This window comes from Rhagoletis pomonella, unplaced genomic scaffold (genome assembly GCF_013731165.1).
Source record: "Rhagoletis pomonella isolate Grant_MI unplaced genomic scaffold, Rhpom_1.0 Rhpom_scaffold_00006, whole genome shotgun sequence".
Classification (NCBI taxonomy): domain Eukaryota; kingdom Metazoa; phylum Arthropoda; class Insecta; order Diptera; family Tephritidae; genus Rhagoletis; species Rhagoletis pomonella.
In genome coordinates, this window is record NW_023458560.1 from 11,272,338 (window position 1) to 11,287,657 (window position 15,320).

General features: G+C 38.7%; 1 protein-coding gene across 1 annotated transcript in view; it reads left to right on the forward strand.

The window, feature by feature from the left end:
• The window catches only part of LOC118740403 (tetratricopeptide repeat protein 8), a 76,927-nt gene that overhangs the window by 4,690 nt on the left and 56,917 nt on the right, over positions 1-15,320 (forward strand). The window contains exons 2-4 of the mRNA XM_036471925.1: positions 10,235-10,443; positions 10,509-11,206; positions 11,295-11,469. Coding sequence (XP_036327818.1) covers positions 10,235-10,443; positions 10,509-11,206; positions 11,295-11,469 — 1,082 coding nt within the window. The remainder of the gene's footprint in view (positions 1-10,234; positions 10,444-10,508; positions 11,207-11,294; positions 11,470-15,320) is intronic.

Below are 15,320 nucleotides of genomic sequence, written 5' to 3' on the forward strand. Positions count from 1 at the left end.
TGCCTATTTCTCGTTGTTCGCTTTGTGTTGCCGCAGTATTCGCCACAATACCACAAGTAGAGCTGCTATCAGTGTTGCCGTTTTGATAAATTGGTAGTTTCATTTCAGGGCTGTTCTGGTTTCGTTCGAAATTGATTTCTCATCGTTTTGGATTTCCGATTCCAAATTTTAAAGATGTTTTGCAATCCTATCAAAGTTTTGAAGTTATAATAGAAAATAAATCCTATTCGAAATGTCAAAAATGCATTGAGCTGTTGTTGCATAGTATTCGTTTATTAGAACATTTGTAAAAATTTTAAATAAATTTTGTCGAATGGCGGTAATACAATGGTGATGTGAAAGTAGAAAAGCGTACTGAAAGCGTGCTAAAATGGCCTAAAAGTCGTACCGAAATATTAAGATTATGTTGCTGACTGAATAATGAATTGTCTAAATTGTCGTGGCCTATATACAAAGAAAAAGTTGAGCAAAGCGTTGCACATTTTAATTTTACTGTACATAGATTATTTGAAAAGTATGTGCCTAAACGCATGTGTGTTCCTGTAGAACAAACACAGCTATGGTTCACTAAAGAACTGAGAAACTTGAAAAACAGAAAGTCACGTTATTTTAGATTACACAAAAAAACCGGCTTACACTCATACTATGTAAAATACTCACTTTTGCGTCACAAGTTCTTTGAATTAAACAAAAAGTGTTATAAAGATTACTTGTGTAAAATCAAACGACGTATAATATATAACCCCAAATCATTTTATGATTTCGTAAACTCCAAGCGAAATGTACGTGGGTTTCCTTCCGCCATGAAGTATCAAAATACCGTCTCTGGTGATAATCAAACAATTTCTAACATGTTCGCTCAGTTTTTTTAAATCCAATTATTCCACTAACTCCCAAGCATACTTTGACTATCCTTTTAAACTAAGTCCAATTAACTCAATACATAACCCTATAATATCTCCCGATGATGTTTTAGTTTACCTGAAGTCCTTAAAGCAGTCTTTTAGTTATGGTCCTGACCAGATCCCCACTTGTTTTCTTAGAAATTGTGCTGATTATCTCTATGAGCCGTTAACAGCCTTATTTAATTTGTCTCTTAAAGAGGGCGTTTTTCCAACTGTATGGAAGGAATCGTTCATAACCCCCTTACATAAAAGCGGTAGCAGGTCTTCAGTGGAGAACTACCGGGGCATAGCTAAGCTTTCTGCAATTCCTAAATTATTTGAAGCAATTATAACAAATCGGTTGACGCATTCTATCACTTCAAGCATTTCATACAGTCAACATGGATTTTGCAAGGGCAAATCAACTTCTACAAATTTACTTGAATTAACATCCTATATCTCAAAAGCATTTAGTGAGAGCAAAACTGTTGATGTTATATATACTGATTTCAGTAAAGCATTTGACAAAGTGTGCCACTCGTTGCTCATCTATAAACTTGATCTTCTTGGTCTTCCACCTAATTTTCTCTTCATACCTCTATGATAGATCACAAAGGGTATTGTTTAAAAATACTATCTCTGACGTCATTGATGTTACTTCAGGAGTCCCTCAGGGTAGCCACCTAGGCCCGATTCTGTTCTTGCTTTTATAAACGATATTTCTACAGATATAAAATTCTCCAAAATTTTAATGTATGCAGATGATGTAAAACTTTATAAATCGTACGTTTCAATTGAAGAAAGGTCTTTGCTACAATCAGACTTAAACAGCATGGCTTACTGGTGTAAAGTAAATCTTATGCCTCTAAATCTTAAGAAATGTAAAGTAATGTGCTTCTCGCGAAGAGCTGTTCTGCCAGTTTCTTATATAATAGGTAACCATAACCTGGAACAGGTATACAATTTTGTGGACCTTGGTATCACAATGGATCCTAAGCTTAATTTTAATCTTCACATTAATGTGACAGTCAACAAGGCTAAAGGTGTACTTGCATTTGTGAAACGATGGTCAAAAGAATTTAGTGACCCGTATATCACTAAAACCCTGTTTACAACATTAGTTAGGCCGATTCTGGAATACGGCTCGGTGGTTTGGAATCCAAGGTATCAAATTTACTCAGACAAGATAGAATCAATTCAAAAACAATTCCTACTTTTTGCTTTAAGAAATTTCCGATGGGATTCTCAATATAGTCTTCCACCTTATACGAGTCGCTTAAAACTTATTAACCTTCCTACACTTGCCAGTCGCAGGGAAATGCTTGGTATAATTTTTATGGTTAAATTACTGACAGGCTCAATTTCAAGTCCGTCTCTTCTGGCTGATGTAAGCTTTAATGTTCCGTCACGCGTATCAAGACACTTTTGTCCCATATTTCTTAAAGCTTGTAAAACCAATTTTGAATTGCACGACCCACTCCGTTGCTTATGCCAGGATTTTAACTCTCATTCCAGCACGTTTGATATATCAGATCCGCTTTTCAGCATTAAGAAAGCGATACTCTCCTCTCTCAATAAGTGAATTATTGACATAAATACATAAAATCAGCTGATGAATTTAGTTCTGTAGCTGAACAGTTTTAGATCTCGACACTTAACAAACTCCTGCCTATCGTGACTCGGCACAAAAATTTAAAATATTGGTTCCGTACGTCATGCGGACTGCGCCCCTCGTGCGGATGGGCGGGAATGGAGGGTAAAAACCGTTGGGATATTATTATTATTCCGTAATTTTATTGCATCATGGTTAAATGAAAACAAATAAATAAAAATAAAATTGCGTGAGCACAGTAATACATCTTTTTTGTTACCAAATATAAAATATAAATGTTGTAAAATTGAATTAATCTCAAAGATTCATACTTTTGCTTGAAGTAAAATCAGAAACGAAATAAAATACTAATATCTGATGATTAAAAAAAATTGGTAGTTTGGAAACTGATTTGGTAGGATTTTTTGTTCCTAAAAATATTGTCGAGTGGTAACACTGGTTGGTATATTTAATACACCAGTGGTGAAATATGCATCAATAAGGCACCCCTACACGCTTAAAGTTTGTTTGGGTACTAATGATTCAACATCATGCCTTCACAAATGCAGCTATAAGTTGCATAGTATATATGAGTACGAACAACAGCGAGAATTTTTTCTACATAACATAGGCGAACGCTGATTTGATTTCTTCTTTTCGTACGCGAACGTTAACAAAACATGTTGAAATGTATACGTTCGCGTTTGCGTTCGAATAATGGACGTGTGGTAGGCGCTTAAACTTCTGTCAACTGTCTTCATTTGGCAAGAAACATTTTTTATACCAAATTCTCGAACTGAATTGTGTCTAGGGCAAAATAAATACACCGTTCTTGGCTTGGTAAATATTTTTGTACCAAACTCAAGAATCGGTGTAAGTTTTCAACGACGACCATATTTTCAAAGTATTATAAAAGTAAGGCTAAGTTCACAACCTAGAGTAATAACGTTACGCGATGCAATGGAAATCGCTCAATCCAAAGAAACTTCTTCGCCAGCATAATCGCTGGCGATTAAAAAGTAGCTAATGTTTAAATTGCAGCAAAATTATACACGACTAATTTTTTATAATAGGGAAGTTTACGATGAGTAGCATTTTAGATTTAAAGTTGCTACGTACCAATCTAGCACATATTTTGTTGTTGGGAAAGCAACAAAACGTGTGATACATTGCTACGTAGGGATTCCCCTAATATATTTTTTTTGTTTCCACAACCCTTTGACAATTTATACCGAAACTTAAGCATATTGTATTGCATATAATAGCAGTAGAAGAGATGTTTAATTTATTATATGTATAAATATGTACATATGTATATTTTTTATTTATTTGGGCTTTAAGTATGAGAAAAGCTTTTTTTAGCAAACTGCATAATTTTTATTTGCTTGCACAGCGATAAACACTAAAGACTGTGTAAATGTTGGTTAGAAGCGATTTGTATGTATTCTCGCTACGCTAATACGTTAGGTTGTAAACTTAGCCTAATACTGAAACTCAGCTGGACGCCATATTAAAGCTGTATGACTATTATTTAACTAATTTAACAATTTCATTATGTACATTGGCTCAACTATGCCACTTTATTTGTCGAACCTTTTTTAAACAGCGCATCTCTTAAAAATTTAATAATGGCGAAAAATTCATTGCTTTCAAAATATAAGTTTTCCCAGATTTATTTAAAAATCTTCAAATCCTTATAATTTTTGAGGCGCTCGAGTTTTAGACGGGGTAGTACCGAAATTCACTCGACAGAATGTACCTCGTTTTTAAATTAGGAACTCACATTCATATATATTCGCGATTTTCTTGCCTGCATATTACGAAAAGGAATGCTGAGATTTATAAAAAGAATTCCAAGTCGCGCAGATTAAAAAAGAGCTTCGGTGTAAATTTTATGTCTGAGTTAATTTTAAATTTGATTAGTAGTAAATTTTATTCCTCGAATCGTTTTGTACTCTTCACACTCATGAAAATATATTTATGCTAGAATATGGTGTAAATTCTTTACCATTATGGTGTATGATTTGAGCCAATACCAATACGTATTTTACACCAACGGAGTTTATATTATGTTTTAGAAATAAGAAAACTTGTATACCACTAGCATAATATATATGCCGAAAATCAGTAAAACAAATTTACGGTAGGTGTAAATAATGCACGAAAAAGCGGTATAACCTTTACACTGAATCGAAATAAACTGTTCAAAAACTGCGCTTAGAAATGGCATATTTTTTATATTGAAAATGTATATCACGCCGATGTAAAAAATACACAAAATATTTTGGTGTATATTTGACTTTTGTGCTACTTGAGCTTAGCCCGTAATTGTCTGCAGGCCCAACTAACGGTAGGTCCAGGAGATTTGATATTTCGATGAGGTAGAACCAGAGGGAGAGGGGGGATGTTAGTTGAGTTGGATTGAGTGAGCATGTGAAGAGGTGGTTGGTGTCAAGGGGGGAATCTCCACATGCTGGACACTCATTTTCGATGTTGGGAGGCGAGTTGAGCCAGAGTTACGCGGGTATCTCGTGGCAGTTGAACCTCACTCTCGTTCACAGGTGGTGATTGGCACTGATGACGGCATTCACTTGACTGGAGTTTGTAAACTGTACTGACAACTGTAGCACCTTACTGGAAGAATTTCGGCTTCACTGTGGATGTGATGTTCGGGCGACATCAGAAGGCATCCTCTGGTGGTCCGGGGTATTGTATTGTGGCATGTCTGTAGTTTCATCCACTGCGAACCAATTGTCCCCGGCGAGCACACAGGCGCTGCATAATTTAGAACCGGACGGCCTTGTATGTTTGCAACGCCGTTTCTTTGTCTTTGGCCAAGTACTGCCGAATTGAGGACTACGGCTGAATAGGGTAGTACAACAGAACGTAGAAGACCTCTTGCTTGAACTGAGTCTCAGATTTTAAATCCACCATCTGAGTACACGCAGAGAATTTTTTATTAAACCAAAGCAGAAACTAGAAAATCGAGACTTGTTTTTGAACTTGGAAAACAAATTCTTATTATCACAAAAATTTAAGAAAATATAATTTGAAAATAATCAAGAATATATTTTCTTGATGTAGTCTTGATATGCAGTCTGTAGCGTCTGTTCACCAGTAGGTGCGGCTGCATGCGGGTCTCTGTCTTGGAGATCCGGCTCGCTATATAAACGTGTATTTGGTTACGAAGCCACCCCCGTCCCAGCAATGGGTTGTGCGCTGGGTTTGAGATTCGCCACGCAAAAACCCTTCCAGTGAAAAAGCAAAGTAAAGCCTCGGTTGAGACCCCCCTTATGACGACGACCACGCCAAACGTTTAAAGGACTACGATTTGAGGGCATGCACCTGGAATGTCCGGAACGTTAATGGGGAAGTTGCCTCTGCCTGGCTGGTTGATGTCCTCGTAAGGACAAAAGCTGACATCATCGCCATTCAAGAAATGAGTTGGACGGGGAAAGGCAAGCAATGTCCGGGGCCTTGAGACATCCACTACAGCTGCCATGTTAAGGAACGCAAATTCGGTGTTGGTTTTGTGGTGGGAGAGAGACTCCATCGCCAAGTACTTTCGTTCACCCCGGTGGACGAGCGTCTAGCCACAATCATCAAAGCGAGATTCTACAACATTTCGCTCATCTGCGCCCATGCCCCCAAGGAAGAAAACGATGAGGCATCCAAGGATCGCTTCTATAAGCGCTTGGAGCGCACGTTCGAGCGCTGACCCCGCCATGATATCAAAATCGTGCTTGCCGACTTCAATACCAGGTTGGGCAAGGAAGGGATCTGTGGAACCACCGTCGGAGAATTCAGTCTCCATGACGAAACGTCCGACAACGGACTGAGGCCGATCGACTTCGCCGGGACCCGAAACATGGTAGTATTCAGTACTAGGCTTAAGCATAAAAAGATCCATCAAGCTACGCGGCTGTCTTCGGATCGAAAAACGAGAAAACAAATCGATCATGTTGTGATAGACGGAAGGCGCGCTCCGAGTATTTTGGACTCACGTACACCCCGAGGCCCAAACATCAGCTCGGACCACTATCTTGTTGCAGCCACGATACGCACCCGCCTCTGTGCAGCCCAAATATGCAAGGAAAGTTTATCGTCAAAAAGCTCCAATCACAACTGGCAGCCAATGCATCCGCTACTCGACTCTCACACCAGCTCTGGAAGGAAAGACCGTTCGCGCACGGTTCCATCCTAGACGCAATACCGTCTGAAATTAAAGCGCTGCCCATTGACTATATCCTGTCGAAGACCTGGGTTCACCATAAACCCCGTACGAAATTCCCAAGCCGCAGTGACTGGAACCAGGAAGGGTACTTGCAGGGCTTAACTGTCTTTACGGATGGGTCGAAGATGCAATGCGGGGTTGGTACTGGGGTCTTCATTGAGCAATATAACCTAAAATTATCCTCCGCCTACCAGACTATACAAGCGTTTTCCAGGCCGAAACGTTTGCTATTAAGGAGGCAGTAAGGTACATCAAAGACAATGTACCCGCGAGAACGCAAGTGAACATCCTCTCGGATAGCCAAGCGGCTATTCAGGCACTTTCCTCTAACTCTGATAGATCTCAGCTAGTGGATGAATGTAGCAGAGAGCTGGCCTATATTTCTGATCAATACGAAATTACCCTAATATGGGTCCCGGGACATAGGGGCATCTACGGAAACGAGGCAGCGGACGAACTAGCAAGGAGCGGCTCCGCACTGGATGTGTCCCACGCGGTGGACATGGGCGCCTCGCTCAGGGAGATTAAGACAAAAATTACCGCAATTTATCATTCAAAGGCCAGGCAGAGGTGGAACTGCACAAGATCCTATAGAATTTCCCGGCCGTTCTGGGTGTCCTACGACCCACTCAAAACCAAAGCTCTCTTAATGAGCAAAACAAATGCCTACAAACTTACTGCAGTGTGCACAGGGCACTGGCCCGTTGGGGTACATGCCGAAAGGATAGGACTGCCCTTCAATAGGCTCTGTCGCAGCTGCGACACCAGAGGGACAATCCACTTAAACCAACCAACCAACCTCACACCAGCTCACAGAGAGAACTCTTCAACCAACCGACATATGCGCGCAGAGGAACCACATTTCCCGCTCATTAAGTTCCCCGCCGAAAAGGTAGTGGGATTTCAGCGAGCCCGAAAGAACAAGTGGTAAGATGAGGAGTGTCAGGAAGCTGCAGAGAAAAAATATGCCGCCTACAGAGCCACAGCAACCTACGCTTCTCTAATTGCAATAAAAGTCCATAAATTGTAATAAAACAAGAGGAGGTTTGAAAGTAGGGGCTAGAGCCCAGGTGCCACACCTTCAATTTCCTAACAGAGATCCAAAATGGCTGAGGGGTGGGAGATTCTGCTCGAAGCTGGAGATCGAGCAGTCATACAATTTCCCAGACCACTACCGTGTTTCCAAGCCGATAACTCTTCTTATTTGTATCTACAAAAATTATTCGGTTTGGCCCGAGACCAAATATCCACCAAATACTCATGCCAAATGCAGACAGTTTCTTCTGAACTTTATCCTTCCATTGTGTTCTTGTATCCACCGGTGACGATTTTCACAAGAAAATCATCTAACTTAAGAATCAGTTAGAGGTGGCATAACAATAACGGCGTAGCTATAACTTTGTCAAATACATCACAGCTGCTTACGGTTATGCCGAAACGCGAAAACTCAATAGATGCTTACGGTCAATGTTATGTCTACGGCGTTATAGTAGTATGACACCAATAATTGTGCAGGTCTAGAAAAAATGTTCGTTGATATGTAAGTTTACTCAATTTGTGTATTTTAAAAAATTACAAGTCTACATTTGTACATGCGTATGTATGTGTGTAATTTATTTTTCCAAATAGTCGTGATCCCTTTCGATGCAGGCGGGGATACATTTTTTAATATGTACCTCGAAAAACTCTCCCACCAGCTCCTTCGCCCAAGTCAGGGGAATTCGTGGTGATTCAAAACGTCCCATCCATATGAGTCCAGGAGTCTCTTCGATCGAGGTCTGCCATTGTCGTGCGACAGGCAGACTACCTTTGTCAAAACAAAATTTGCTATGGCCATCAGAGCCCCAGCACACTTACTTTCTGCGCGTGCCTCGTACATGTCTAAGCGAGCGCAATTGTAGTACATATTTTTATGCGTTTGCCTATGTCGATGTCACTCTGAAGCTCGTAAGGTTCTTCACCCCATCTTCATCGGTAAACATGTTCCATGCAAACAGGACAATAGGTCCTGCGTAGAATAGTACTCTCGAAACCTTCTGATCTTTTTTAGACTTTGCTGATTCAGTGCCATAGAGAAGGATGGGAATGACGAGAGATTTTTAGACTGCCGTTTCTATTTACCAGATTTTCGGCGCACTTTTGACAATACGCCTCCAACCACTCTACTAACTCTTTTGACGGCAGTAGTACAGCTGTTCGAAGGCCGCGGGCTTAAAACTTAAACAACTCCTATGCACATGACTGAAGCTTACAATTGCTTAGACTATTGCCCTTATTCATAAAAAAATAACTTTAATTCGGATTCATAGTTTAAATTCAAAACATTTCTTCTCCTAGAGGGAGAAACACAAAACAACCACATGGAAGAAAAAATCATAATCAGAACGCTGAATCTGCCTTTGAACAGCTTTATTAAGTGACCTTTTCATAAAAATTTTCCATTTATAAAGCAGTTGAAGTCTTCTTTATTTTTTATGAATTTGGGTGTGCAGTTTGACTTGATCGCAAATCTATTAATATTTATAGATTTTTTGGTAGGTAAATATCGTCGCTCGAATAAAGAAACAGTGTAAATGCCACATACACCATTATTCGATAATTGCACCATTGGATAGACAATCCTTTAATCTATTAGAAAAATCTTTAGTTTTCTTAAATATCTCTTTGGCTCACTAATTTATTCCCGAAAAACGAAATTGTATTTGTATGGTTTGTAATGGTTTATAAAAACTTTCAATTCGTTTTTCTCAAAACTATACTTTTCATGTTACACTATTTCATTATTCCAGCGACGATATTTTCAAGTCGATCCGCATTTGAGGCAAAAAATGTAGTGGGTGTCGTAAACAACAAAACATTTTACGAGCGGGAGGCATGTGCATCATATTCTGTTTATTCATGTTCCAATCCATCCTTACCTATCTATGTATATATATATGTTTGTAAAACACTTTTAAGCCATCTACAGAAAAGCTAAAAATTCCGCGCTTGAGTGGCTTAACGGATTTTGGCTGCACTGTAATATTTCAGCTGCATTCCACTGGCATAACATGCCACGTCGGCTGCGCAGCCGCACACCAACTTCATCCAGCTTCAGCTTAATGCCCAAATACTCATGCCACACTTCTCGCATTCCATTGTGTTCAATCACCCTGAATTTTTATTTTCATCTTGTTACTCATTACTTGTTTCATATACAATTTAGTATGCTTTGCCTTTTCGTTTTTGTTGTTGTTGTTATGACCGTGCTTGCTTTTTTTGTTGTACTGGATTTTGGTTATTGCACGTTGCATGACCTGATGCCGCCCCTAGCTTGGCTGCATGTGTACCAGCTTGTGTATTATGTTACATTCGCCTAAATGCGGGTATGAGTTCTTCTTCTTTCTCTTCTTCTTGTTTGTTATTTCGATCTCTTGTAGTTTTTTGGCTTAAACATTGTATTTGCTATCTTGCTTTCATGCATCCTCTGCGTTGGGCCATACGCGATACATACATACATATGTACATCTATTTGTACGAATACAGAGAATGAGGAAGTGGAGTTAGAGCGAATCGCCACAGCCGCCAGACCAGGTACCTCAATTAAAACCGCGTTTATACCACGGCCAAGTACGAGCACGCTGCGCGCCAGCTCAAAAACATCTGCAACAACACGAAGTAATCTGCCGTTGAGCCAAGGTAGCCGCACAGCGACTGCACAAAGCAACAAAAGCATCAGACCTAAGTCGAGCATGGTAAGCAAAACAACAAAACAGCATTCGATTTGGGTGTTTTAAGGGATAGTATTTGTTTTCGATAGAAACGTCCCGGTACAGCTACGTCCCGGCCAGGCTCCTCTGTCGCCAGCCGACCGGCATCAAGATGTGGCACCGCTTCACGCATTCGCGCTACATCCGCTGCTGCCTACACTGTGGGCGATATCACCGCCAAACTCTATCAGGCATCGCGTCTAAATCCCACTATATATGCTGAACGCGAGGCGCTTATAAAGGCGCTTTTTCAATTTATCTACTATCACGAGTCCGATGTGCAAAAAGCGTATTCTCTGTGCGAGGCAGTCATGGAAGTCCATAAGCAAAAGCGCACCTCGGGTTCGGGTCGTTCGGGCGCGCCTGTCGATTGGTGGTGGGATCAGCAAATAGGCAGATGTTTGCTGGTAATGCGCTTTCCACGAAAGGCCGAGACCTATCTGGTTCAATCGTTGGCGGTTTTCCCACATCCTGACACCTTTTTGTTGCTTTCTCGTTTGTACCAGCGTCTGAGTGAGCCTGATCGCGCGCTGGAGCTCATTGGTATGGCTGTCGACCGGCATCCCTTCAACGTAACTTTTCGCATCGAACAGGGCCGAATATTCGATTCTATGTCTAAGCAGGATGATGCCATGCAAATATATCGTCTCATTACCAAGCTCAATCCCATTAATGTGGAGGCGTTGGCTTCCATTGCATTGAACCATTTTTACGATGGAAATCCCGAGATGGCTCTTATGTATTATCGGTAAGCGTTGAAATATAACAAATGTATGTAAGTATGCATGCATATGAATATGTATATGTATGTATGTATTTTTTATATATTCTACCAGACGGATCCTTTCTTTGGGAATTCACTCAGCAGAGCTCTATTGCAATATTGCTTTATGTTGCTTGTATGGCGGACAAATCGATCTGGTACTACCTTGCTTTCAACGGGCACTTCTGCTTTCCAAAACGTCCGATCAAAAAGCAGATATCTGGTATAATTTAAGCTTTGTGGCGTTGGTACGTACAAACAGTACTAAGGTTTCTACCACACATAGTATATAAATATGTACATAAATACATACACCCAATGCCGAAAACTATCTGTTATTAAATTTACCCAATACACATTGTGGCGGCGAACGTTCGAAAATGACCTCCGATATCCAATATGAATATCAATCTGAGAACGAACTCATAACCAACCTTAGTTTTCTAACGTTCACAGTATATTGGAAATACTCTCGAAATGCGTTCAAAGAATGAGAACCATAAAAAAAGGGAGAAAGTGAAGTCCAGCTCATGCTCGAAATATATTATTATTGTTTCCAAACCAAATTTGACGAGGGATGACGGAAATTCGTGCCAAAATACATCACAATCGCTCTCTCTCATTAAAATTTCAACTCGATAATGGGCTGGATTTCGAATTCATAACAAATTGAAAATATATTGGATAACGAAGATTCCGTTTTGCTGGAGAATGGCCTGGTTCTCGAATCGAATACTAACCTATTTCCCATTCATTATCGAAGTTGGAGCTTGAAAAAAATATGCGTTTTCCAATCATTTTCGAATTTTTAACCAATCCCACTCGGAGGTTTGCCCTTAGCGACCGCTATTAGAAACAAGGAATAAAACCGATTCAAGATAACGTTCCAGTTTTGGTTTCGGTTTTGCCAAGTGTTTCGGTTTCGGTTTTGGTTTCATTCTTCAAAATTTGTTTCGGTTTCGGTTTCGGGTTCGTTCCGGTGAAACAAAATGAAAACAAGTTATTAAAAGAAATTATTTATTAAATAATTATGTACCTTCCAAGGTTTGTTTTTGGCGAAATTAAACATTGTGATCATTTTTAATCTATATAAAAAAAAACACCTCTGAATCAATTATATAAACTAATGACCATATTCCACCACATTTGCTTAGATCCAAATGCAGAAATTTGTTTATTATTATATTTATTATATAATGAGGGTTGTTGCTGGTAGGTATTTTATATACATACATATAAGTAAGTGTGATTTTCACAAAAATTTTGTTGATATTATTTAAAATCACAATGTCTTAACGTTAATGATATTAACACTAGGTTCTTTCCCTAACAATCCGGACCGGACGCGGTAATTAGAGAATAAGAGAAAAATTTGGTTTCCAACAAAGTCCAGAAGTTTAGGAACGCAAAAAACCACATTTCGTGCCCACAATTTGAGAAACAGTTGATTCACGCTGTTTTTGTTTTTTCCACTTAAATGCAAACACTTGGAAATTGATTTTTTTCCACAAATTTGATTTTAGGTATATAAAGATTGAAAATACATCAACAGGCCATTCACTATTCCTTTAAAACACCAAGCAAATGCAGGCAACATGTAAACACAAAACAGCTGATATGCACTTTAACACTTTATCCATATTTACCCGGAGAAAAAGTCCGGACTATTTCGGGCAGGAAGAAGAAGACACTACCGAACCAATAATTTCCAATTCTCGCTCTCTATTACCCATTTTGTTGAGTACGGGAATGATTTCTGGGCTGTTTTGGGCACCCGCGGGATCCCACGTTGCGTACGGGAAAGAAACTACTAAAATAAAATTAATCGATTATCGATTCACAACAACAAAGTCATCCCCAGATGCACAGCAACAACGTCATCACCAGATTCACTTAAATGTTTCCTTTTTGTTGTAAAATTGAATGTGTATGAAAACTAAAATATAATTGTTATTTTCGTTAAATATTTACTAAATAATTATGAGACCCCTTTATTTCTGTGCGCTTTACAAATATACATATGAAAATTAAAATCTAAATGACTTCTTCCAAATAACCGATACCAGATCGGGGATTTATTTTATTAGGCACCTTTTTATTAGCTTTTTGCGAAAAGGTACCTTGCCGTACTCATTTACTTCTTAACAAAAATTTTAGCAAAATATTTTTGATTTTGGTTAAATAAATCATCAATTTCAAAGAAATTTTTATTTATTATTTTATAAATTTTTGGAAACTGATTGAAACTTGTGATTGAACCTGACAAAGCTTCACAGGGCAGATAATGTGCCTTTTTGCCTTACAGCAGTGTGAAATTTTAGGAAACGAACATACAATTTTCTCACCCTTTGCAGTGATGGTACATACTTTTTTGGAAAATCCCCACTCAACAAAAATAACATCCCCACTTTTCCCTACGCGTTAAAAAATGTTTCCCCACGAAATTCCCTACAATTTTTATCTAATAATTCCTTATAAAATTAAACACGGAAGGTTCAATGTTTAGAAAATTTATTATAATATTGTGTTGATGTGTACTAGAGGTCTACGCCGATAGATATAGATAGAAATAATCGGCGGCAACGACGCCGTCGTCTCAAAAAGCGCCGGTAGATCTGGCCATTAGTCACATACCAAAGAACATAGGAAACCAATTCTTTTTTTTCAATTTCGCAAAATACTGCTAAAAAGAACGCCTAATAAATATTTGCAATCGGTGCATGTGCTTGTTTATTGAAATACTTTAATATAAACAAGTAAGAAAGTCTAAGTTCGGGTGGAGCCGAACATTAAATACCCGGCGCAAGTATTAAATATATGTTTTTTCACCTTTCCGAAAGCTACCGCTAGATGGTAAGCCGGGGGTATCAATTTTGAGTAAATTAGCGTCCTTAAATTTCGAAGTATTCCAGTTTCAAGCATTTCTGAAATTTACCGTTATTTGAAAAGCGGCCGTAATTTTAGTCCGATTTCAATAATTTTCAACGTTTTGCTTTTATGTGGCAAGGACAATAAAAATACCGACTTTGGTACAAATTGGTAGAACGGTATATATATATGTGATCATAAGTGGGCGGTGCCACGCCCATTTTCCAAAATTTTACCATAAACGTATTTCTTGGTAAAGGATTGTTGCAAGCATCAATTTTGAATAAATTAGCTTTAATATTTACTGATTTATCGAAGATTTTGTATTTCTCTAAGTTACCGTTATATGGGATGCGGGCGTGGTTATTGTCCGATTTTTTAAATTTTCGGCCATTTAGTATGCTGTATCAAGGCCAACAACTGTGCCAAGTTTGGAATCAATTTTGATTGAATTATCTTCAGTAGTTACTAAAATATCGCAGTTTTCGTATTTCTGGAAATTACCGTTATATGGGAAGTGGGCGTGGTTACTGTCCGATTTCGCCCATTTTCAATACCAACCTACCTTGGATTAACGGAAACCTACATACGTTGAGATATCTCAATTTTTGCTCAAGTTATCGTGTACACGGACGGACGGACAGACGGACAGACGGACGGACAGACAGACATGGCTTAATCGACTTCTCTATTCATTCTGAGCATTTATGTATACATTTGTCTATATCTATCTCGATTCGTTTTGGCTGTTACAAACAACCGTTATGTGAACAAAATTAATATACCCTTGTGCACAAGTGCGCTCGGGTATAAAAATAATCGATTAACCAATCAGCTAATAAATAAATTGAATAGCATAACTCCACGGTCATAATTGTGTTTCAAAATAGTCAGAACGATAATCACTTCACTTTTCCTCCCAAATCACTCCGAAATATTTCACTCCAAAATTAGCAAATGACAGCACTGCTACCAAATATATGTAATTAGAGTGAGAACACGGTACACCATTTTGCATATTCTCGTTTCAGTTCGCAGACATTGTTTACTTTTTTAATAACAAAATAAACAACTTATCGTTGTAAAAAGTTAGTGCTTTTTGAATAATTTAGTTATTTTACTAATGTTTTAAAGGTAAAAACTGGCGATATAGTGCGTTTTGGACCGAGTAATTGCTCCTGCAAACGAACTATACCCCATAAAAGTTTTCTGTCAATAACTTTAAAATGGC